The following is a 26,206-nucleotide window of genomic DNA, read 5'->3' on the forward strand; positions in this document are numbered from 1 at the left end:
AGCCTCATTAAATATCCCCTGTCTGTTGTTGCCACATTATCTTACTGCTATGAGAGCCTTAAGCAGCAAGTTACATGGTGTTGCTTAAAAAATTTGGTAAATCAACTTAATTTTCCCTTGCATCAAATGTCTGTTTGCTCCAAGAAAGAATTCTAAATTACCATTACTTCAATACAAGTTTATTCACCATCATATGAATAGGATTCATTTTCCATACCACCAAGTCTATCTAAGAGGATGTGAGAAGTGTGAAAAAGTAAGAATGGTTATAACGAAGAGCTTCCTGGAGTTTTTCTATATGCCATATAGATAGGAGATAGATATATCTATATACACACAGATAGAAAGCATTTTATTCATCTCTGCACCTCCTCAGGGCCAGTGGTTAGAATTACTTTTTCTAAAACTACTATTTATTTTTAGAAATAAAGCTACTATGAAAAACAGTATGGCTGTTCCTCCAAAAAATTAAAAATAGAGTTACCATATAATCCAGAAATCCCACTTCGGGGTATTTACCTAAAGGAAAGAAATCACTACCTCAAAGCCAAGACATGGAAACGACCTAAGTGTCCATCAGTGGATGAATGGATGAAGATATCTGGTGTGTGTGTTTGTACATATATAGTGGAATATTATTCATTATTTATTATTCAAAAGAAATCCTCCATTTGTGACAACATGGACCTTGAGGGCATTATCCTAAGTGAAATTAGTCAGAGAAAGACAGATAGTGTATGATCTCACTTATATGTGGAATCTTAAAAAAAAAAAGCCAAACTCAAAGAAACAGTAGAATACTAGTAGCTGGGGGGGAACGAGAGATATTGGTCAAAGGTACAAACTTCCAATTATAAGATGAGAAAGTTCTGGGGTCTGTTGTACAGCCTTTACTATAGACAATGGTACTGTATTATATACTTGAAAGTTGCTGAGAGAGTAGATCTTAAATAGTCTCACCACATACACCAAAAATTGTAATCATGTGAGGTGACGGATGTTAACTAATCTGACTGTTGTAGTCATTTTGCACTTTACACCCATACCAAATCATCATGTTTTACACCCTAAACCACACAATATTATAGTCAATCATATCTCAAAAAAGTTAGAAAATAAAAACCAGGAGTTCCCGTCGTGGCGCAGTGGTTAACGAATCCGACTAGGAACCATGAGGTTGCGGGTTCAGTCCCTGCCCGTGCTCGGTGGGTTGACGATCCGGCGTTGCCGTGAGCTGTGGTGTAGGTTGCAGACGCGGCTTGGATCCCCCGTTGCTGTGGCTCTGGCGTTGGCCGGTGGCTACACCTCCGATTCAACCCCTAGCCTGGGAACCTCCATATGCCGCGGGAGCGGCCCAAAGAAATAGCAAAAAGACAAAAAAAAAAAGAAAAGAAAAACCAAAACTATTACTTGATTAATGGAGAAATCAGAGAGCTTCACTTACTTGCTTTCTTTCTCTCCTGAATGCCTGTTGTCTAATATCTGAAAATGGTTGTGTTTCATTTTGCTAGTTTTCCAATTGTTTAAAATGTCAGGATAATTTCATCCCTATTTCTCCATCATTGATGAAAGCAGAAGTTCTGCTTTTTAACCATATTTAAAGTAGGAAAAAGTATAAGTATTTGTTCTTTTATAAAATTCAGATTTGGGAAATGTTGTTAATACATTATTTAAGCCATCAACTGTTGGGTAAATTACATGTGATGCCTGCATTCATCTCCCTATTGATCCTTTGGTCAAATGATAATAAGGAAATCTGATATTTCTATAGCATTCTTTTAGGATAAAAAAGGTTTCACATTTTTATTTCATTGTATTTGGTCCTCAGTAAGATTGGAATTGCTATATCTGTTTTTACAGGTGAGGAAACTGAAGTTAGAATGGTTAATACTTTGTCATATTTTCCCTTTCTTTGCATCATTGACTTATAGTCACTCCTGTGTTTGACTGATTTCCTTAATCTTTTCAGTAAAGAAAACATCTTTTCTTTGGAGCGGGGGAGGGGGGGAGTAACCATATCTTTTATTGGTTTTTTTTTATTACCACGATAAGTTTAGTGAACATCCCTATCTCGTATAGATACAATACTACAGAAATGGGAAGAAAAAAATCTTTTCTTATGTTGAGAACTCTTTAGGATTTAGTCTTATCAACTTTCATATATAACATAGAGCAGTGTAAATTATATTTATCGTGTTGTATGTTATATCCCTAGTACATATTTATCTTCTAACTGGAAGTTTATACCTTTTGATTACCTTCATCCAGTTTCCCCTCCCCCTGCCTCTGGCCTCTGGTAACAACAACTGATCTGTTTTTCTACAGGTTGTTTGTTTTTGAAATAGAATTGACCTACAACACTATGTTAGTTCCTGGTACACAATACAGTGATTTGCTATTTCTATGCATTTCAAAATGATGACCATAAGTCTAATTGTCATCTGTCACCTTACAAAGATATTACATAATTACTGACTATATTCTCCACACTGTACATCTCATACCTGAAAGTTTGTACCTTTTAATTTCCTCACCTATTTCTTTCCTTCCCCCTCACCCCCTCTCCTCTGGCAACCACTCGTTCTCTTTGTCTGTGACTCTGCTTCTGTTTAGTTATGTTTGTTCACTTATTTTGTATTTTAGATTCCACAGATAAGTCAAGATATTTGTCCTTCTCTGTCTTACTTCACTTAACATAATCCCTCTAGGTCCACCCATGTTGTCACAAATGGCAAGATTTCCTTCTTTTTTATGGTTAATATTCCATTGTATATATGTACCACATCTTTATCCATTCATCTTTCGATAGGCACTTGGTTGCTTCCATATATTGACAATTGTAAATAATGCTGCTATGAACATACTTTCAAATTAGTGTCTTTGAAAAAAAAAAAATTAGCGTCTTTGTTTTCTTTGGATAAATACCCAGGAGTGGAATCACTATATCTTGTGGTAGTTCTATTTTTACTTTTTTGAAGACTCTCCATACTGTTTTCCATCATGGCATGGAGTTCCCTTTTCTCCACATCCATGCCTAATACTTGTTATTGTTGTCTTTAAGGTGTGAGGTGATGATTCATTGTGGTTCTGAATTGATTTCTGTGATGATTAGTGAGGTTGTGCATCTTTTCATGTGCCTGTTGGCCATCTATTTGTCTTCTTTGGAAAAATGTCTTTTCAGGTCCTCTGCCCATTTTTTAATCAGTTGGGGTTTTTTTATTTTTGAGTTATATGAGTTCCTTGTGTATTTTGAATTTTAACCCCTTATTGGATATATTATTTGCACATAATATTCTCCCATTCAGTAGGCAGCCTAAAGCACCTTTTCTTGAATTTCACATTTCTATTCCCAGGCTATGCCTGTCTGTAAAATACATAATTACAAACACGGTGTTCTTTCCTCAGTTTTGGTTTCCAGAGCTTGTTTTCTAGTCTAATTCTGAAGGCATGTAGAATTGTACAGAATTTCAGAATCCTTATAATAAGTAGTTATCATTATCCTAGAGATGAAATAGGCCACTATTATAATAGAGGATTGGAATGGGCCTCCAGGGACCTAAGTTCTAGTCCTTCCTCTACCACTACCCATCTTTGCAACCTTTGCAAAGTCATTTAATTGCTCTGTACTTGATTTTCCTCACCTGAAAGTGAATATTCTGGGGATTTTTAAATGATTTTTATTTTTTCCAGTGTAGTTGATTTATAGTGCTCTATCAATTTTTCCAATGTATAGCAAAGTGACCCAGTCACACATACATATATACATTCTTTCTCTCACATTATCCTTCATCATACTCAATCACAAATGACTAGATATAGGAGTTCCTGTCATGGCTCAGTGGAAAGGAATCTGACTAGCATCCATGAGGACTCAGGTTCAGTCCCTGGCCTTGCTCAGTGGGTTAAGGATCCAGAGTTGCTGTGATCTGTGGGATAGGTCACAGACACAGCTCAGATCCTGAGTTCTGTGGCTGTGGCGTAGGCCAGCAGCTGCAGCTCCAATTTGACCCCTAGCCTGGGAACCTCCATCTGCCATGGGTGTGGCCCTAAAAAGACCAAAAAAAAAAAAAAAAAAAACCCACGAAGTGACTAGATATAGTTCCCAGTGCTGTATAGCAGGATCTCATTGCTTATCCATTTCAAAGGCAATAGTTTGCATCTATTAATCCCAGATTCCCAGTCCATCCCACTCCCTCCTCATCCCCCTTGGCAACCACAAGTCTGTTCTCCAAGTCCGTGGGTTTCTTTTCTTTTTTTTTGTTTTGTTTTGTTTTGTCTTTAATTTTTGCCATTTCTTGGGCCACTCCCACGGCATTTGGAGGTTCCCAGGCTAGGGGTCCAATCGGAGCTGTAGCCACCAGCCTGCACCACAGCCACAGCAACACAGGATCCGAGCTATGTCTGCAACATACACCACAGCTCACAGCAATGCTGGATCCTTAACCCACTGAGCAAGGCCAGGGATCGAACCCGAAACCTCATGGTTCTTAGTCGGATTCACTAACCACTGAGCCATGACAGGAACTCCCATGAGTTTCTTTTCTGTGGAAAGGTTCATTTGTGCCCTATATTAGATTCCAGATATAAGTGATATCAGATGGTATTTGTCTTTCTATTTCTGACTTACTTTACTTAGTATGAGAGTCTAGTTCCATCCATGTTGCTGCAAATGGCATTATTTTCTTTTTTATGGCTGAATAGTATTCCATTATGTATATATACCACATCTTCTTTTTTTTTTTTTTGTCTTTTTGCCATTTCTTGGGCCGCTCCCACGGCATTTGGAGGTTCCCAGGCTAGGGGTCGAATCGGAGCTGTAGCTGCCAGCCTACACCAGAGTCACAGCAACGTGGGATCCGAGCCGTGTCTGCAACCTACACCACAGCTCACAGCAACACCGGATCGTTAACCCACTGAGCAAGGGCAGGGATCGAACCCGAAACCTCATGGTTCCTAGTCGGATTCGTTAACCACTGCACCATGACGGGAACTCCTATACCACATCTTCTTAATCCATTCATCTGTCAATGGACATTTAGGTTGTTTCCATGTTTTGGCTATTGTGAATAGTGCTGCAGTGAACATGCGGGTGCATGTGTCTTTTTCAAGGAAAGTTTTGTCTGGATTGCTGGGTCATACAGTAGTTCTATATTTAGTTTTCTGAGGTACCTCCATACTGTTTTCCATAGTGGTTGTACCAATTTACATTCCCACCAGCAGTGTAGGAGAGTACTCTTTTCTCCATACCCTCTTCAGCATTTGTTATTTGTGGACTTATTAATGATGGTCTGAATATTCTGTTTTAATGATGTCCCTGGAAGTGTTAATATTTTGTGATTATATATGCAGAATTGCATCTGCTGGTGAATTTTAATTCATTAAATTCCAGATATACAAACTTTTAGAATAACAGCACAGTTGATCAAAATTTATTCTTATGTGTTATTAGAAATCCTAGCAGTGCCAGCTTCTACAAGCCAATAATCCAGTAATTCTTTAATGAGCCTATACCTGATAATTGAGTCAAAGAAATAACAAAAAGCCTTTAAAATATCTTTTTTTCTCACAGAAACTATGAGAATTATTTTGTCAAAGCACAGAAAGTGAGACGACTCATTGCTAATGATTTTGTGAATGTTTTTAAGTCTGGAGTAGACGTCTTGCTCACTCCCACCACTTTGAGTGAGGCAGTGCCATACCTAGAGTTCATCAAAGAAGACAACAGAACACGAAGTGCCCAGGATGATATTTTTACACAGGCTGTAAATATGGCAGGTGAGGATCCCTCCAGAACATTTTCGTTTCCTTCCAATTTTGGGGTAGGCGCCCTGGTCTTCAGCTAGGTTCTAGCTAGATTTTTCCCTAAAACCAACAGCCTGTTCTTCTGGAATGCTTGGCGGAGCGGGGCGGCGGGGGCTGTCTGTGTGTGCATTCATACACACACATGTATTAATTTTCAGACCTATAGAATTTCTATTATTTTCCATAATAACCTATAGAAAAGTTGAAAAAAAGTCACGTAATGAATACCCATAGGTCCTTTGCCTGGATCCATCCTTGCTGATATTTTGCCTCATTTGCATTATTCTTCCTGTGCCCCTCATCCCCCTTCGCATGCTTAGCTTCTATTTGAATAATTTGAAAGTTTCATGTTACTTCACCTCTAAACACTTTAGCATTCTACGAATAAAGACATTCTCCTGTATAACCATAATTCCATCATCACACCTAAGAAAACTAACATAAATACAGTCATATTCCAAGTGCAGTTCATATTTAAGTTTCTCAGTTGTGCCAAAATGTCTCTCTCTCTCTTTTTTTTTTTTTTTTTTTTGTCTTTTGTCTTTTGAGGGCCGCATCTGCGTCATATGGAGGTTCCCAGGCTAGGGGTCAAATCTGAGCTGTAACTGCCGGCCTACATCAGAGTCACAGCAATGTGGGATCCAAGCCGCCTCTGCGACCTACACCACAGCTTATGGCAATGCCGGATCCTTAACCCACTGAGGAAGGCCAGGGATCGAACCAGCAACCTCATGGTTCCTAGTTGGATTCCTTTCCACTGAGCCACAACGGGAACGCCCCAAAATGTCTCTTTGTTTTTTCCCCTGATGTATATGTGTATGATATCTATTTAAAATCTAGAACAGTCCCCCACTTCACTATGTTCTTTTTTTTTTGAACCACATCAGTGTTTTTACTTCAGTTATCAAACATGTAGAAAACTCAGAGGAGAACTAAAGTCTGTTGCTTTTATCTACACGTTTGTTAACTGTGTTCATTTCTCCTTGATGTATCAAGATCCTTTGTTGGAGAGCAGTTAGCCATTCTTTTAGGATAGGTCTGCTGGCAGCCAGTTCTCTTAGCTTTCTTCTGAGTATGTCTTGATTTTTCTTTCATTTTTAAAGGTTATTTTTTCTGGATATAGGATTCTGGTTTGATAGTTCTTTTCTTTAGCAGTTAAAAAATGCTCTGGGAGTTCCCGTCGTGGCGCAGTGGTTAACGAATCCGACTAGGAACCATGAGGTCGCGGGTTCGGTCCCTGCCCTTGCTCAGTGGGTTAACGATCCGGCGTTGCCGTGAGCTGTGGTGTAGGTTGCAGACGTGGCTCGGATCCGGCGTTGCTGTGGCTCTGGCGTAGGCCTGTGGCTACAGCTCCGATTCGACTCCTAGCTTGGGAACCTCCATATGCCGTGGGAGCGGCCCAAGAAATAGCAAAAAGACAAAAAAAAAAAAAAAAAATGCCCTGCTACTTTTTTTTTTTTTTTTTGTCTTTTTTTTTTTAGGGCCTCACCTGAGGCGCACGGAGGTTCCCAGGCTAGGGGTTGAATCAGAGCTACAGCTGCCAGCCTGTACCACAGCCACAGCAACGCCAGATCCTTAACCTGCTGAGTGAGGCCAGGGATCGAACCCGCAACCTCATGGTTTCTAGTCGATTCGTTTCTGCTGTGCCACGACGGGAACTCCACCCTGCTACTTTGTTATAGCTTGCATAATTACTGATAATAAATCCCCTGCTTTTTAAAATTTTTGTTTTAAATGACATTGACTTTTTTGAGGCGTCTAGTCCACTTGACATCCCATCCATAATCTGGACTTATCCAATTGCTTCCTCATGACTGGACTGGGTTAAACTTTTTCGCAGAAATACTACATATGCTTAATGTCAGGGAAACAGTACCAGTTTGCCCCACTTTTGAAAACTAAGTTGATCCCGTAGTTAAGGAAGTAACTGCCAGATACTTTCCTTATGAAAGCACATTTCCCTTTTATCAATTACAAGCAATTGGTGAGGTGATACTTTGAGACCATGTTCCTCAGTAATCTTGGACCCACTTTTAGCATCCTTGTCTAAATTAAGTATTACTTAGAGAATTACAAAATGCAGACTGTTCTAATTTTATCATTTTTCCCACATATGTTAGCTAGCAGTCTTCTCTAAAGAACAGCTTTCCTTTTTTAAAAAAATTTATTATATGCAATTACTGCCATTGGTTTTAATGCTCAAAGTTATTCAAATTTAGCCATCAGGAGCCCCTTCAAGTTGCAGATATCCTTTGGACCGGTTCCCCCCGCCCCTTGCCTTTTTTTTTTTTTTTCCCCCTGCTCTTTAGGGCCACACCTATGGCATAGGGAGGAAGTTCCCAGTTAGCGGTCGAATTGAAGCTGTAGCTTCAGGCCTACACCACAGCCACAGCAACGCAGGATCTGAGCCACGTCTGCAACTTACACCAGAGCTCACAGCAATGCCAAATACTTAATCCACTGAACAAGGCCATTGATTGAACCTGCAACCTCATGGTTGCTAGCTAGGTTCATTACCACTGAGCCACAAGGGGAGCTCCCCCATTAATTTTTGAAATTCTCTTTTTTTGTGGTACAATAAGATGTCCCAGAATCTTCTACTTTCTCTGTCCCAAAACTGAAATTTAAACTACCTTAAGCTGCTATTGCTGTTCTAACAAACTGGCAAAAATTCAAAAACTCAAGCACGCACTCTGTTGGCAAGACTATAGGGATAAAAAGCATTCATTTTACTGGTAGGATTTCAAGCAGTACAGCTTTTTTGGAGGGGAATATGGCAATGTCTGATTACATATGCATGTATCTTTTGATGAAGTAATTCTCTTCATCTTAGAAACGTTCAAAAATACTGAAAAAACACACAAGGTAATTCACTGAGACAGGGTGCAAAATAGCTAAGTACCAAAAACAACCAAAATCCCCAACCATAGAAGAATGGTTGAATAAATTATTGTAAAACCGCATAGTGGAGTGCTATGCAACTATTAAAAAAAAAAAAAAAAAAAAGAATGAAGAAGGTCTTTGAATGGATTTATAGTGATTTTTCCAAGACATATTCTGTGAATAGAGAAAGATACAAAAGCATGCATAGCATATAATTTTTGTGATTTATTTAAACTTATCCTGTCTTGTGCTGCTAGCGCTGGGAAGTGGAAGCGATCTCTGGGTCTTAGAGTGGAGAATTAATCAACATTTAATGGGTTTCTTTCTTTTGTTTAGGATTGCCAGCAGTGAGTATCCCTATGGCCCTCTCAAGCCAAGGGTTGCCAGTAGGACTCCAGTTTATTGGACGTGCGTTTTGTGACCAGCAGCTTCTTACAGTTGCCAAATGGTTCGAAAAACAAGTACAGTTTCCTGTTATTCAGCTTCAGGAACTAATGGATGACTATTCGTCAATCTTTGAAAATGAAAAGTTAGCTTCTGTTTCTGTAAAATAACAGCGATGACTATATCATGCAAATTAAAATGACTTTTAAAGCTTTTATATTCTGGAGAACTTAAGTGATCTTGCTAATGTCTTGCTAATAAATTCTTATAATTGGGTTTACTGTCAACACAGTCATTCCTTAGAATCACTTTTTTAAATCCTTGTGATATAGTTAATTATTTATAAATAGCCTGTCAGCATTTCTTAAGTGTCCGCTAAATATAAACAAGTACAGGATTTCTATCATAATACGAGATAAACATTCCCGGAGAATGATGCATTCTGCAAACATATTCGTTACAAAGAACATTGCTTACAGTAAAAATAAGCTTGGGGTAAACCTCTGAAAACTCATACATCTTTGCAATCGAAGTGCTAACAAAAGCAGTTAAGTGGTACTTCCAGAGATAACTGGAATAGCCTCACCGAGAGGCAACTCATCATGCAGTGGAGGCCGCCTCGGGGTATTAAAAATGCACCAAAACGGTAAAATGGGAATATTCAGCTCTGAGTCTGAGCTGAGCAGGTGGAAGAGGAGCCCTGAGCACAGGAGGAAGTGCAACCTCCTGGGGCCCAGGGCCATGTGAAAGGGCAGGGGTGCCTCCCCTGGGGAGAGCCCCAGGTGCCAGCACTCCCCTCCTCTAAGAATAGAGCTGATGACAGAACAGATTTCCTTTTCTGCTCAAAGTTAAAATCTTACTTCTGCTTTTCCAGAGTGCTGCTTCGAGCTACCAGAACAACTCCATATTACACTGTTTATTCTTCCAGCTATGGAGCACCAACGAGCCCAGCGCGGTCAGAGACATTTGTTGTGACCTAACAGACCACAGTGGACTCAAAAGTTGGTGTCTAGTGGAGCATGGTTTTAATGAGAAAGCTTCAGAATACCAAGTAAGATCCAATATGAAAATGTGTAGATAATTTAGCGAGGATGCCGAAGAGAGGCGACCATGGGTTTCCTCCCTTTCCCCAGGTTCTGTCTTCCTTATGGTTCTCTTACCCTCTTGACTGGCTTTACTAGGGCTCTCTCTTTGGGCTCCCTGAGCACAGAGAAACATTAATGGGAATCTGTATTCAGAATTTTGTTTGTTTTTTTAGAGAAAGGCTGTACCCATGGCATATGAAGGTTCCCAGGCTAGGGGTCGAATTGGAGCTGTAGCTGCCGGCCTACTCCAGAGCTACAGCAACATGGGATCTGAGCCCTGTCTATGATCTACACCACAGCTCGTGGCAACGCCAGATCCTTAACCCACTTAGCAAGGCCAGGGATTGAATCTGTGTCCTCATGGATACTAGTCAGATTTGTTACCACTGAGAACTCCTATGTTCAGAATTTGAAAAAAAATAAGATGAAAGTCATTCTGTTACTCACTATAAAGTTTCATCATTAGATTTCTCTGTCTTTGCCAGAATACCACTGTCATCTCATGTTGATCAGGTATTTTAATTCCACACTTACTGTTGATAAGTATGGAGCTGAATTTTTTATTAATAGATTATCTTTGTAAGAAAAAAAATATTTTCTAAATGTGAAGGGCATGAAGAAAAATGCAAGAGACAGAGCTTTCTCAAAACTACCGGAATATTGTGTGGTAGGAGTTTCATTAATAGTTTTCTCTGCTCCCACTCCCAGATACTCAGGCTGATAAACTTTAAGGTTTTCTGTGCCAGGCCCACTAGTAGTCTTAGTTGTTCTGGCTATGAATACCTGAAAGAGGAAGAAATTCATGAGAGAGAATTGCTTTTCTTTAACAAGAGAAAACTCTTAGTTGAAGGAGCTGGTATGTTGTAAACATAAGCAAATATATCTTTGCCCCAGTCTTTTTTTTTTTTTAACTCAGTGAATTTTATTATATTTCTCATTCTACAATCATCATCACAACCCAATTTTACATTTCCACCCCAGTCTTTTTTATGTGTATATAATTTGAAATAAAAATGTTCAGAGAATATGTAATTTCTCTTATTCCTATATCTCTTCTTGAGTTGCACTGACAGTTTGAACTGGAAATAAGTAATGAAATAAATACAGTTCTCACATCATAATACCCAACCAGCATGAAATGATACCTAATCTGTTCTCTCTTTTCCACCTTTACCCTAAATCTAATAGATCTTATTTTGCCAAATCACTGTCTGGGAATTTAAGTGGGAAATGGTTTCTGTGTCTCAGCTAATTAAACACTGAAATTGTTAGCAACAAGGCTGCCAGTGCGAAGCATGTCGGAAAGACGAAGGCAGCTGCGTGTGTAAGATGAGAGCCTTGATAAAAGACACAGCAAAACAAAGCAAATGTTAGATTCAACAACAAAAGCATTGCTAGAGTGGAAAAACGTGATGCGTTCACAAAACTTCATGCCCCGACACCACACAGATCCGAGGGAGCACAAGGGGAAAGCAGTGTTCCATGTTGGCCCACACTTAGTGTTACCAAGAAAAGCCCTTGAAACCAAGGAAGCAGAATGTTCTCTTTGGCGGTGTGACACCAGGTCATCAGAACACAGGACTGTGGGCCATCTGGAAAAGAGCAAGGTACAGAAGAGGAGTTTCTAAAAATGACAAAGAATGATGATTCCTACGAGGAAATCACCTGCACCTTCTAAAGTAGACAAGAAATACATTTAGGGGAGTTCCCGCCATGGCTCAGTTAACGAATCCGACTAGGAACGATGAGGTTTCAGGTTCGATCCCTGCCCTTGCTCAGTGGGTTGGGGATCCGGCGTTGCCATGAGCTGTGGTGTAGGTTGCAGACGCAGCTCGGATCCCTCGTTGCTGTGGCTCTGGTGTAGGCCGGCGGCTACAGCTCCAATTAGACCCCTAGCCTGGGAACATCCATGTGCCATGGGAGCGGCCCAAGAAGTGGCAAAAAGACAAAAAAAAAAAAGAAAGAAAGAAATACATTTAGGAATTTAGAAGAGACTCTGAAGGACAGTGAAAAGAGATTTGGTTACAGGATACCAATGAGTAGTCCTTGGGGATTCTGGAAACTGTGTCAGGCCCTTTTCCACTCAAGCAGGGGAGCAAACGAATGGAATTAGTTACTCAAGATTAACTACTTTTACTCTCCCTCCCTCTCCTCAAATGTCTGATTACCTGTACTGAGGCTATTGCCTGTGAGAACCCAGAGTAAAATTTATTCATTGCATTTAGAGCCTGGGGACAGTTTAACGGAAATAACAGTTTCCTCAGTTATTTCATAACTTAAGCAGTGTGTACATTAGAACAAAAGCCTGAAAATTCAATAAAGGCAAATAACACATGAAAAAAAAAAAAAAAAACAGCCAACAGTAAATAAGAGTAACTATAGGATTTCAGAGGGCCTTTTTCTTTATACCTCAGTGGAATATAAACCAAAAAGATTTTAGGCAGTTTATTAAAAATATATTATTGGAGTTCCCGTCGTGGCGCAGTGGTTAATGAATCTGACTAGGAACCATGAGGTTGCAAGTTCGATCCCTGGCCTTGCTCAGTGGGTTAAGGATCTGGCATTGCCATGAGCTGTGGTGTAGGTTGCAGACTCGGCTTGGATCCCACGACAGCTACAGCTCCAATTAGACCCCTAGCCTGGGAACCTCCATATTGCCAAGGGAGCGGCCCTAGAAAAGGCAGAAAGTCAAAAAGATCATAATAATAAAAAAATAAAAATATATTATTACAATGGCATAAAAGTAAACGGTTGTGGAAATCTCTAAATTGATTTTTTAAAAAAATAAGAGAAAGGGGGAAAAACCAGGAATATGATTAAAATTTAAATACTTGTGAAGGTATTTATACAGATGTTTAAGGTGATATGGTGGGAAGTTTTCCAGTTGCTTTCCTAGTAGATGAGGCCGCCAGATAAACCTGGGTTTGAGTCCTATTACTGCCATTTACGAGTTGTGTAAACTGAGCTTCAGTATCCTGACCTGTGATATGGAGATACATTTTCTTTTTTTTTTCTTTTTAGGGCCGTACCCCCAGCATATGGAGAGTCCCAGGCTAGGGGTCCAATCGGAGCTACAGCTGCCAGCCTACACCAGAGCCACAGCAATGCAGGATCCACATCTGCAAGCTACACCACAGCTCACAGCAACACCAGATCCTTAACCCACTGAGCAAGGCCAGGGATCAAACCCTCAACCTCAAGGTTCCTAGTCAGATTTGTTTCCGCTTCGCCACAACAAGAACTCCTGGAGATGCTATTTACTCCAAGGGACAGTTGGAGGATTAAAAAGGGATGAACGGAAAGCACCTAGTATAATGCCTGATAGAATCAGTACTCAAAAGCTTGTAGCTGTAAATGAGTGCATGTGATCATGAAGTTATCATTTTCTTATAGATGATATAGATATACATTAAACTAATATGGTCAAATTGCAATATACTGAAAACTTATGTTAGAGACTAGCTATATAGCTCTCTGATGACCTGGCTTCCTCTGAGGATAAAGTTGAAAATAATCTGGAAGAACTGATGGATGGCACATGTTTTAATCAATTTCCATGAGTTCTTGATAAAGGACCGGCTGACACTGGGTTCAAAGACCTGGAGGTCTTTTAAAAAGCCCCTGTGCTCTGCCAACCAAGGGAAGAGCAGGACCCACATGTTCTTTTCTGAATGAAGCCTCCCAAAATGTGGCTAGCCCCATACCCTGCGGGGAGACACTTTCCACAGAGTCAAAGTTCTTCACAAAACTCAGCTCCATTCCAACATATAGGCCCCAAAATACTACATCTTGGCTCCAATTATTTTAATATGGGGGAAATTGAGGATTTATGTTACCTAAAGCCAGCTAATCTGGCCATTCAGGGGAAAAAGTTAATGAGGTACCCATGGGGCCACTGACGGTAAGCAATTTCATTCCTTGGTGGATCTTCCAAGGTAAATTAGTTGCACAATGGACCTGTAGAATAATATAGAATTGGTATCAGGTATATGCCATGATGGGACGTGACAATTTTAGCAGAGGTCATATGGCAGGACCAGTTGTATTTAGGGACCAATCATAGTATAGGATTCTTATCTTTCTGTTTTCTATAAAAGTATATTCATCTAAATCATCCAAAACTGGTTTCAAGTCACTAACATAAATGCTAAAAGAACATGAGGCTGGAATTCAAAGTTTTAAGGCTTAAAATAACCAGGTAAGTTCTAATACCCTATACTCTTAGAACCATTCCATCACAAGCATGTAAAAAGACACGGAGCATTACATCTGTGGCATGCGTGGGTTCCCAGGCTAGGGATCGGACACATGCCACAGCAGCCACCTGAGCCATTGCAATGACAACTTCAGGACCTTGACCCACTGAGCCACCAGGGAACTCCCACAAGTGTGTACTTGTCATAGGATGTGATGGAAATGGCTTTTCACCTCCAGTCTTCCTCCCAATACCCCAAACCCAGTCTAATCATGAGAAGAACATCAGATAGATTCTGATACTGGAGGCTCCGACAAAATATGTGCCCAGTCCTCAAAACTGTCAAGGTCATCAAAACCGTGAACTCCAAGAACTGCCATAGCCAAGAGGAGCCTTAAAGAGACAGGACAACTGGAGTTCCCTGGTGGTCTAGTGGTTAGGGCTTGGTGTTTTCACTGCTTGGTGTTTTCACTCCCTGCTCTGGGACCTGAGATCCCACATCAAGCTGCTGCATGCCTTAGCCAAAAGAGAGACATGGTAACTAAATGTAATATGGGATTCTGCAACAGAAAGGAAGGACCATAGGTAAAAACAAAGAAAATGGATATAATCTCTGGATACTAGTTATTAAAGTATTAGCATAATTTTTTAAAAAGACATGGAGCATCAAATGACATGCAAATTATTTTCTTAGCTGTACTCCAGGGAAATGGCCACCAGGATGCAGCTAATTGGTATAGAATTAAGGTAGTGTTAATGGGAAAAGAAGAGAGATGTTGTAAAGTGAAAATCAGAAGAATTTAGGGGTTAAATGGATTTGAAGTTATGGGAAAAAGATGGGAAAGAAACATGATGTTTATACTGAGAAATGCTCTCAACTAGAAAAATTATACTCAACTTAATAAAAACGAGGAGAGCAAGAATGACTTGTAGGGGCTGAAGATGAACACCACAATCAAGAAGAAACACCTAACAGGTATTGGGAAAAGAGGCAAGTTAGAAAGACGGCACTTGCAGGGTCAGAAGGACAGATGGTGAGGTCTAGCCCCTCTTCCCTGTTTTATTACAAAAAAATTCAAATATAAAGCCCTGAACACTCACCTGCCCACCACCTATATTCTACCATTGACATTTTACTTTGTGTTATTATGTTCCTATCCCTCTATTATCTCCATTCATCAATCCACTTTATTTTTAAAACATACATCTCAAAGTACACATTACCCTGAATACTTAAGCATACCTATCATTAACTTGAGTTCAATATTTGTTTATGGGATTTTTTTTAGGTAAAACTTATATACAATGAAATGCACAAATCTTAAGGGTACATTTCCTGAGTTTTGACAGATGCATACACCTGTGTAACACCAACCCCTATCAACATACAAACCCTCACAATAATTTCTGTCACCCAGAAAACTTCCTCACACCATTTCCTAGTTAATCCCTGCTCCCACCCTTCCAGAGGCAACCCTTCTTCTGATTTTTTTCCCCCCAAACAACTTAGTTTTGCTTATTCTAGAATTTCATCTGAATGTAACCTGCATTGGGTCACCTAAAAGATTATTTGAGAAATGCAAGAGCTCTGGTTTTGAATTTGATTTGAACTGATTTTCAAGTTACAAAAGTAATGCTTGTTCCCTAGTAGGGTTAAGTGGAAACACACACACAAAAGAAAGAAAAAGAAAACTCACTATCTCACCATCTAGATGTGTATATGTGTATATATGTTTGTTAATAAAATCAGTGTCATAACACAGTTGTGCAACCATTACCACTAGATCCAAGAATTTTTTTGTGTGAGTGTCTTTTTGTCTTTTCTAGGCCCGCACTCTCAGCATATGGAGGTTCTCAGGCTAGGGGGTCGAATCAGATCTGTAGCCACTGGCCTGCACCAGAGCCACAGCAACGCAGGATCCGAGCCGTGTCTGCGATCTACACCACAGCTCACGGCAACACTGGATCCTTAACCCACTGAGCAAGGCCAGGGATCAAACCCACAACCTCATAGTTCCTAGTTGGATTCGTTAGCCACTGAGCCACGGTGGAAAAGTCCAGAATTTTTTTTAATTATCCCACGAAGAAAGCCCACACCCATTAGCAGTCACTCCCCATTCCACTCTACCCCCAGCCTCTGGTAACTGCTAATTTACTTTTTGTCTATGGATTTTCTTCTACTGGAGTTTTCATATAAATGGAATCATACAGTATATGACCTCTTATGTCTGGCATCTTTTTCTTAGCAACATGTTTTCAATATTCATCTACACCGAAGCCTGTATCAATATCTCCCTGTTCTTTATGGTTGAATAATATGCCACCATGTAGATATACCACATTTTGTTAATTTATTCATCGGCTGATGGATATTTGGATTGTTTCCATTTGGGGACTGAATAAAGCTGTTATGATCGTTCATGTACATGTATTATGTGTGAATATGTTTTCATTTTGCTTGAACCGTATGCCTAGGTGTGGAATTGCCGGGTCATGGGGTAACTCTGTGTTTAACTATCTGAGGAACTGCCAAATTTTTCCAAAGTGGCTACACTGTTTTACATTTCCACCAACAATATATGAGGGTTCCAACTGCTTCATGTTCTTGCTAACCCACTAGCCCTCATCTGCATTTTTTTTTTTTTTTTTTTTTTGCTTTTTGGGGCTGAACCCAAGGCATATGGTAGTTCTTAGGCTAGGGGTTAAATCAGAGCTGTAGCCTGCAGCCTACACCACAGCCATAGATAGCAACACAGGATTCAAGCTGCATCTTCGACCTACACCACAGCTCACAGCAACACTGGATCCTTAAGCCACTAAGTGAGGCCAGGGATCAAATCCGCATTCCCGTGGATACTAGTCAGGTTCATTGCTGCTGAGCCACAATGAGAACTCTCTTGTAGTGGTTTTGAGTTGTAGTTCTCTAGTAACTGATGATATTGATATTGAGTATCTTTTCACGTGCTGATTGGACAATCATATTTATATTTAAATAGACATTTCTGCAAATATATATGCTTATTTTAACACTGGGTTGTCTTTTTATTGTTGAGTTTAAGAGGTTTTGGAAAATATCCATTTTGGATACAATCCCTTGTCAGATACGTGGTTTTCAAATTTTTTCTCCCATTCTGTGAATTATCTTCTCATGTTCTTGAAGGTTTTCTTAGAAGCAGTAAAATTTTTTATTTTGATGAATTTACTTGTTTTGTTTTTGTGACTTTTGCCTTTGGTGTCATAGGTCAAATGTACCTATAATCTGTTTTAGAAAACGGTACAAAGAAGAGACCTAACCTTAAAAAAACCATTTAAGTCAGTACCTGTCTGTACCACTATTAGAGTATAAATGCTCGTATACAGTCGGGTCTAATTTTGGCTCATGGCCAAAGCTTTGTTAGTTTGTCCTAAGATGGTCCCAAAGTAGTCTGAGTATGGCACACAAAAGAAATAGTGGTACCTCCAGTTTTGCCTCAGCCCACCCTTGTATAACCAGGTATCTTTTATTCTAAGGCATTTATAAAATGTTTATCAAGTTGAATGGGAAAACAGTTTTAGGGAAGAAAAAGCGTGAACAATCATGGACCAGCCAACACTGACCCAGCACTGTTCTCATTGTTTCCATTTCTGCTGAGATCATCCCTGCTCTCATTTAAACTCCTCTTTCAACACATTTTCAGTACACTCGGGGTAAACATTAGTCTTATTTGTCAAACATTTCCAGCTCATTCCTCTCTCAGACCCTCTCTCGTGGTTAGGTGAAATCACATGCCTGGTTCCAGCCAATGCACTGGGTGGAAGCACCAAGCAGAGTTTGCTGGGTTGGTTGGATCTCTCCAGAGTATGCTTTTCTCTCCAGCAATGTTCAAAATGGTGGCTATTCCATCAATCTAAGCCCCCAAGTGACTAAGATTAGATTTTTTTTTTTTAAAGCATGAAGACTTTCGTTGTTTTAAACCATTGATATTTGGAGGAGAAAGTTAATGAAGCATCACAGCCTGTCCCAACTAATATACCAGTCACTGTCCTCCTATTCTTAACTCATTGGTCTGCTTTATTGAATGGGGCGGGTGGTCGGGTAAAAGCATGGGTTTTAGGCAGAACATGAAGCAACTGGGCCTGAAAGGATTTCATGCAAGGGTCCTTATTCACTATTCTCAAATGCATGACTTCAACTACACTTTAGAGTACACCTACCAATGGTATAGAGGACTTGGGTGTTTCAGAGTGCTTCAGTGTCCAAAAGGGGAAATGCCTGGGCAATGAACATTTTCATAAAAAGTAAAAGAAACATTTATGTAGTTACATTGAATGGGTAAAATTTTACAGAGGGGAAAGCCCCCTACTTTTCAGTACAGGGCAAAACTTTTGACACAGCTCAGAAAAATCACTATAAAGAAATACACAATTAAGTCACCAATTTGACACATATCTACCACTTTCAAACTGTTTCATAGTCTTTTATACTTCTATTTACTGCACATTTACAAAACTCTTATCATTCGTATTGTGCCCATCCTCCAAATACACTAAACATTGAGGACTTGGCAAAATATAAATTGATGTAAGCTATGAGCAATCAATATAAACAAAATGGGTGTATATATAATCTGATAAATTGATCACTTGGCAAGTTGCTGTCTTGACCTAGAGCTTTTATAATCATAACTCAGATAATATTAGGGAAAGAGAAAGGGGAAGTATTATGTATCAAAGAGTTTCAATATGCATTTTTTTGCTTTATGATGATTAATTAGAATTGCAATGTTTCTAGAAGAAACAAGTCAGCTAAAAGTAAATTTAAGTTTACCCCTTTGTTTCTCTGTGAAACACAAAACGTCCTGGTATGAGAGCATTTCCACTAGGAAAGGATTATACATTTTGAAGCTTAATGAACTACCTGTATGAAATAGTTGCAAGCAAAGAAACTAGGACTAGTATAAAATTAACTTTGGAATTAGTGTACCAGCTAAACTGTACTAATACCACTATAGGCAAGCAACTTAAACATTAGCAGAAAATAACACTCATTCTTATCACGCATTATTTTTATGAAAACCCTCTACTTTACAAACACAAACGTCGTTTCAAAAAATGACTTATCAGAGGTACCACCTCACAGGGGTCAGAATGGCTATCATTAGTAAGTCTACAAATAACAAATGAAGGAGAGGATGTGGAGAAAAGGGAAACCTCCTGCACTGTTGGTGGGAATGTAAATTGGTACAACAACTAAGGAAAACAGTGTGGAGATTTCTCAGAAAACTAAGTATAGAACTACTGTATGACCCAGCAATCCCACTCCTGGGCATATACCCAGACAAAACTGTAATCCAAAAAATACACGCACCCCTATGTTCATAGCAGCACTATGCACAATAGCCAAGAAATAGAAACAACCTAAATGTCCATTGACAGATGAGTGGATTAAGAAGATGTGGTACAAGAGAAAACCACGACTCGCAAAGACACATGTACTCCGATGTTCATTGTAGCACTATTTACAATAGCCAAGACATGGAAACAACCTAAATGTCCATCAACAGAGGAGTAGATCCAGAAGATGTGGTACATATACACAACGGAATATTACTCAGCCATTAAAATGAAGGAAATACCAGCATTTTTAGCAACATGGATGGACCTAGAAACTATCATGCTAACTGAAGTCAGCCATACAATGAGACACCAACATCAAATGCTTTCACTGACATGTGGAATCTGAAAAAAGGTCAGACTGAACTTCTTTGCAGAACAGATGCTGACTTACAGACATTGAAAAACTTTTGGTCTCCAGAGGAGACAGTTTGGGGGGTGGGGGGATGTGCCTGGGCTGTGGGATGGAAACCCTGTGAAATCAGATTGTTATGATCATTACACAACTATAGATGTGATAAATTCATTTGAGTAATTAAAAAAAGGAAAAAAATAAAGAAGAAGATGGAATACTTCTCAGCCATAAAAAAGAACAAAATAATGCCATTTGCAGCAACATGGCTGCAACTAGAGATTCTCATACTAAGTGAGGTAAGTCAGAAATAGAAAGACAAATACCATATGATATCACTTATATGTGGAATCTAAAATGTGACACAAATGAACCTATCTATAGAGCAGAAACAGATTCACAGACATGGAGAACAGACTTGTGGTTGCCAAGGGGGAGGGAGAGGGAGTGGGATGGACTGGGAGTTGGGAGTTAGTAAATGTAAACTATTATGTTTAGAATGGATAAGCAATGAGGTCCTGCTATATAGTATAGGGAACTATATCCAGTCTCTTGTGATAAAACATGATAGAAAATAATATGAGAAAAATAATGTGTATATATATATATATATGTATGAGTGGGTCACTTTGCCGTACAGTAGAAATCGACAGAACACTGTAAATCAACTATAATAAAAAAGGTCTGCTGAATAAATTAATATCATGAAGTTATCAATGCACAAATATTAGTTTATATTTCAAAAAATTAAAAGACAAATAAATAGGAGTTATATTAATTGGAAGAAAAGTTATGAAATGATCACTTTCAGGTTATATTAGTTGCCTCTTTGGAAAACCAAGAGAATCAATCAAAAAATTATTCTAAATAATATAAGAACTAAATAAAGAGACTGGGCCCAAAACTAATGTTCAGAAATAAATAACATTTTTATATGCAAATAAGAATCTGTTAGAATTTACATTGTTCAGCACAGCAGCCACTAGCCACACACAGCTATTCAAATTTTATTTTATTTTATTGCTTTTCAGGGCCGTGCCCGTGGCATATGGAGGTTCTCAGGCTAGGGGTCAAATTGGAGCTGTAGCTGCCAGCCTACACCACAGCAACGCCAGATCCGAGCCACGTCTGCAACCTACACCACAGCTCATGGCAACACCAGATCCTTAACCCAAGTTTTGTATTTAAATTTTATATTCAAATTTTAATAAAAATTAAAGAAAATTTGAATTTTAGTTTATTAATAACATTAGCCATATTCCACATCCTCAATAGTCAATTGATATTTTGGGGAAACTAGCCAGTTGGAATTATTTTCCATAGGCCATATGATAAACAAGCAATAAGGGCCAGGGGAGTTCCCGTTGTGGTGCAGTGGCTAACGAATCCGACTAGGAACCATGAGGTTGCGGGTTCGATCCCTGGCCTCGCTCAGTGGGTTAAGGATCTGGCGTTGCTGTGAGCTGTGGTGTAGGTCGCAGATGCAGCTCGGATCCCGCGTTGCTGTGGCTCTGGTGTAGGCCGGTGGCTGCAGCTCTGATTTCCACCCCTAGCCTGGGAACCTCCATATGCCGCAGGAGAGGCGCTAGAAAAGGCAAAAAGAAAAAAAAAAAATTTTATTACAAAAACCAAAGCCTATAAGCTTTATAGGCTGCATTTCCCCTACCTCCGATTTCTGTCCCATGTAAGTTTAATTTCTTATATGAGAGCTGCAGAAGGTCTGTGGGCAGTCGTTTCAGGCTTCAGTGCAGTAAACCCTCATCTAGAAGGTTAGAATTTGACAATCTGCCTAATAAGTGTTTAGTAGGAACGAGGATCTGCTATCGATACGCTTAGTAGGCACGTATTCAGTCAGAATTTTCTATATATATATTTTTTTGTCTTTTTGCCATTTCTTGAGCCGTTCCCAGGGCATATGGAGGTTCCCAGGCTAGGGGTCTAATCGGAGCTGTAGCTGCCAGCCTATGCCAGAGCCACAGCAACTTGGGATCCAATCCGCGTCTGCGACCTACACCACAGCTCACGGCAACACCTGATCGTTAACCCACTGAGCAAGGGCGGGGATCTAACCCACAACCTCATGGTTCCTAGTCGGATTAGTTAACCACTACGCCACGATGGGAACTCCAACAGCTCAATTTAGATCTTTTAAAAGGCAATGGAGTTTTTCCAGGTATTGACATTATGTTCTTGGAGCCTAAGGAAATTACTCTAGAATAGGTTTGTCTGTCAAAGACTACCCTAGAAAACCCCTGGGTCGGGGGGTAGGTGGGGGGAATGCCATATAACACGATTGAACTTTTAACAATTTCTTTCCATCAGTAGTTGTTTTGTGGTGGGGGGGAGTGGGGTCGAAGATGGTGGGATGGGGTGGCCATGCCTGCAGCATGTGCAAGTTCCCAGGCCAAGGATCAGACCTGAGCTGCAGCAGTGACAGCAGTTGGATTCCTAACCTGCTGCACCCCAGGAGAACTCCTGTTAGTAATTGTTTTAAAATTCAAGACAACCAATTGAAACATAAAGGAACTTTCTTTGTAATTAATTTTGCTGTCCAGTATTTAGGCACAGATTTCATGGGTAAGACAAAGCTCCTCAGAGCCTTGATTTCCACATGTGTTGAATGGGGCTGGGAGTGATTCCACGGGGCAGGATTCAGAGGGTGTTGGATCAAAGCAGGCAAAACATTACTCTGGATAAAGAAGTGTTTACTAGGAGCACTGTCCTGGAGTATAGGAATCAACACCCTGGCAGGAACCCCAGCAAATGGTGCAAGTATCCTGTTAGGATGGTCCCAAGAAGTACAGAAAAAGCAACGAGACACGTTCACTGAGGCTGAAATGCCAGCACTGCCCTGGAAGGTGGTAGAAGTGGGGGGAAGGCTCAGAGAAGTGGGCATGCACCAGTGGATGTCCTCTGCCAGGCCTAGATGACTGCGCCCTGGGAAGGGACCACAGCACATGATTCAGCAGAGCAATAAGCAATGTGCTGGCAAAAGGGGTGCCAGCACTCGAAGACTGCAGTGGTAGCTCTCCTGTGCAGATCGGGGATGAGGTTCTGTCTTTTCAGATCTGAGCTCCTTGACAGCAGTGAGAGCAATAGGACAACTCCCACTGGTCCCACACCAGCCCCTCCTCATGGAGGCCAAGTGGTGGTATTTAGCCACAGAAGCCACATGCATGCAATTATTGTCATGGATAGTAGGGTGGAGTGACAGCCAGGTGGCCTGACCCACACAGACGCATGGAGAGGGTGAATAAATGTAGTGGTCCTGGAGGCAAGTGCATGAGTAGCCCAAAAAGGTATTTCTCAACCCATACAAACAAAAGAAATCAAGGATACAGGATGAAAGCAGTCAGCCCAATGAGAAGTCAGGATGACTTGCCCATTTTCCAGAACCAAGCCAGCTTTGGGACCCAACTGAAAGAGGCTAGGTGCTCAGGAAGCACAAGTATTCATAGAAATGATTTCCTGGTCCTTCCCAAAGGGATCCGTGGCCACGCGCTTGAATAACTCCACACTGGGGGATGGTGAAGACCCAAACATTATAAGGATTGTTGGACACAGAGTCCTGGTGGACATTAATACCTGGAACCCTGAAACATCAGTATGGAACCCTGTTAGAGTGGGGACGGGGCCAACATCATGGAAATGTCTGTGACCCGTGAGGTTCTAAGTGCGGTTTAATTCTGGGTGTAATGCTCTGGTATTGCCCTCTTGAAATGCTTAATAATTTTCAAACAAGGGGCCCTGCATTTTCAGCTTGTGTTGGGTCCTGCAAAGTCCACAGCTGGTCCTGCTGGGAATGTATGAGTGGCCTAGAAATGAATGGAGCTCTGGCCCTGAGCTTATGTTGCATCTCTTGGGTATGCAGACCCGTCACAAATATTTTGCTGCTCTCTGACTGTATACTTGAGATAGACATTCCCAGTAACTGACATATCATGCTGTCTCCTTGGCCTGTGGGATAAGCACGAGAGTGAAGACAGCCAAGTGGAAAGCTCTGAAACAATTTTCCCCAAAGGTCAAAAGCATCATGTTGAGAAACCCTGACCTGAGAAATCACTCAGTGTAAATATTTCTTCTAGCTGCCAGTTTTTTTATGCCACCTCATTTTTTTCGTCCATTCTTAGTTTTTGTGGTTTTATTCCCCACCCCCCTTTTTTCCTTTTTAGCACCGCACCCACAGCGTATGAAGGTTCCCAGGCTAGGGGTCAAATCAGAGCTGTAGCCGCCAGCCTATGCCACAGCCACAGCAACGCCAGATCCGAGCTGTGTCTGTAACCTATACCACAACTCACGGCAACGCTGGATTCTTAACCCACTGAGCAAGGCCAGGGATCGAACCTGCGTCCTCATGAATACTAGCCAGATTTGTTAACCACTGAGACATGACAGGAACTCCTGTGGTTTTACGCCTTTTAAAAATCCTTTACTGACACTTAAGAGTCTGTTCTGGGAGAAGTGATAGTAAACATAATTGTTTAACTGTCACATTTACAAAACCCATATGGTGAAATGTGAATTTATGTCTGTTGAAAAATACTTCCACTTCTGTCTGAAATGATGACTTAGGTGAATGGTTAGCATTAGGAAAAATGTGTGAACCAAAGAATGAAAACAGAATGATTGTGGAATCAGCAAGAAATGGACTTTGGGTCTTACGGAATATTCCATACAGTTGTTCTGAAGGTAAGCTGTCATTTTCTAAAAGTAAAAAATGAGTAGCTAAAAGCTGCAGACAGCAATAACCAGACATTATCAGTTGAAATGTATCAATTTTTTTTTTTTGTCTTTTTAGGGCCACATATGGAGGTTCCCAGGCTAGGGGTCCAATCGGAGTTACAGCTGCCGGCCTACATCACAGGCACAGCAATGCTGGATCCTTAACCCACTGATGGAGGCCAGGGATCAAACCCACAACCTCATGGTTCCTAGTCAGATTCGTTTCTGCTGTGCCACAACGGGAACTCCTTTAAATACTTTTTAATCTTTCTAAAGGACGACTAGAATTTTCTGAAGGACATTTCACACACGCTGCCACTCCCTCCATTATTATTTAAACAGCGTTTATTTAAACTTAAGAGTTACAGATGTTTCTTATCGATTGTTCTGGGCTTAAACAGAAGTTGGATTACATGGGACTTGCTGCATTCATTCTGAATCTTAAAACAGGAGTCAGGAAGCCAGCATAAAGAAGTTTTTGAGGAACTCAGTCTAGGAATGCAGAATGAAAACCCTACTCTGAACTCAAAGACTGTCCCCTCCTTCCAAGGGACATCCCTATCATTCTCTTAACTCCGTGTGCCAGCGGGAGCCTTGGGGCATATTGGTGTGTCCTGGTCTTTTACTCTGGCCTCTCATTTAAAGGAGTAACACCCCCACCACCACCACCGCCTTTGAAATGGAAAAGCATTGAGAACCGGCTGTATAGCACTGGGAATTGTATCTAGTCACTTATGATGGAGCATGACAATGTGAGAAAAAGAATATATATGTGTATATATATATATGTAGGTGTGACAGGGTCACCTTGCTATACAGTAAAGTGATGGAACACTGTAAACAAGCTCTGATGGAAAAAATAAAAATCACTAAGAAAAAATAAAGGTGTAACGTCGCAAGGCATGTTTCTACAGTATCTTCTTAGCCTCTTTGCTTCTATTTTCTATGCTGAAAACTCCATCTTGTCCTGCTTTACTTTACCCCATATTCCTGCTTGAAAAACAGTCGCAGTGCTGGTAAATGACTTAAGCTTAAGAACAAAGACCTAAAGGCATAAGTTATTCATAGGGTCAACTGAATGAGGACAAAATGTGTTGGTCTAGGCACACCAGACCTGTGCAGATTGGCACACTGTTTACACAGCATGATATGTCCTCTTAACAATAAAAGGAAGAGGAACCCCATGGCCCCAACTGGTTTATGAGGGGTCGTTAGCATAATACGCATTAGCAAAGAGAACCAAGGTGCAAATTTAGGCACGCCCCAGGTTGCCACAGATAGACGTGCCAATTGCGAAAGCACAGTGATGATTCTCTAGATGCTATGCATAGATAGCTAACGCCAAGCTTCCTCAAATGTTAATGATTGTTAAATGCCTAAAGGTCAGAGTAAAAGCTTAACCATCTACCA

The 26,206-nt window shown here is 40.4% G+C and overlaps 1 protein-coding gene and 1 long non-coding RNA gene across 4 annotated transcripts in view; one reads left to right on the forward strand and one right to left on the reverse strand.

The window, feature by feature from the left end:
* The window catches only part of QRSL1 (glutaminyl-tRNA synthase (glutamine-hydrolyzing)-like 1), a 31,271-nt gene extending 19,995 nt beyond the window's left edge, over nt 1-11,276 (forward strand). The window contains exons 10-12 of one of the 3 annotated variants that reach the window (XM_005659343.3): nt 5,570-5,775; nt 9,022-9,133; nt 9,944-11,276. In XM_005659343.3, the coding sequence (XP_005659400.1) occupies nt 5,570-5,775; nt 9,022-9,133; nt 9,944 (319 nt within the window). In that variant the 3' untranslated portion in view covers nt 9,945-11,276. Of the gene's footprint in view, nt 1-5,569; nt 5,776-9,021; nt 9,354-9,943 lie in introns of those variants that run through there. The other 2 variants (XM_021090539.1, XM_003480294.4) reach the window with 2 other exon arrangements.
* Nucleotides 11,675-26,206, reverse strand: part of LOC110260421 — a 28,124-nt gene continuing 13,592 nt past the window's right edge. The window contains exon 3 of the long non-coding RNA XR_002343683.1: nt 11,675-11,746. This is a non-coding gene — a long non-coding RNA (uncharacterized LOC110260421). The remainder of the gene's footprint in view (nt 11,747-26,206) is intronic.

The sequence above is a fragment of the Sus scrofa genome, chromosome 1 (assembly GCF_000003025.6).
Source record: "Sus scrofa isolate TJ Tabasco breed Duroc chromosome 1, Sscrofa11.1, whole genome shotgun sequence".
Lineage (NCBI taxonomy): Eukaryota > Metazoa > Chordata > Mammalia > Artiodactyla > Suidae > Sus > Sus scrofa.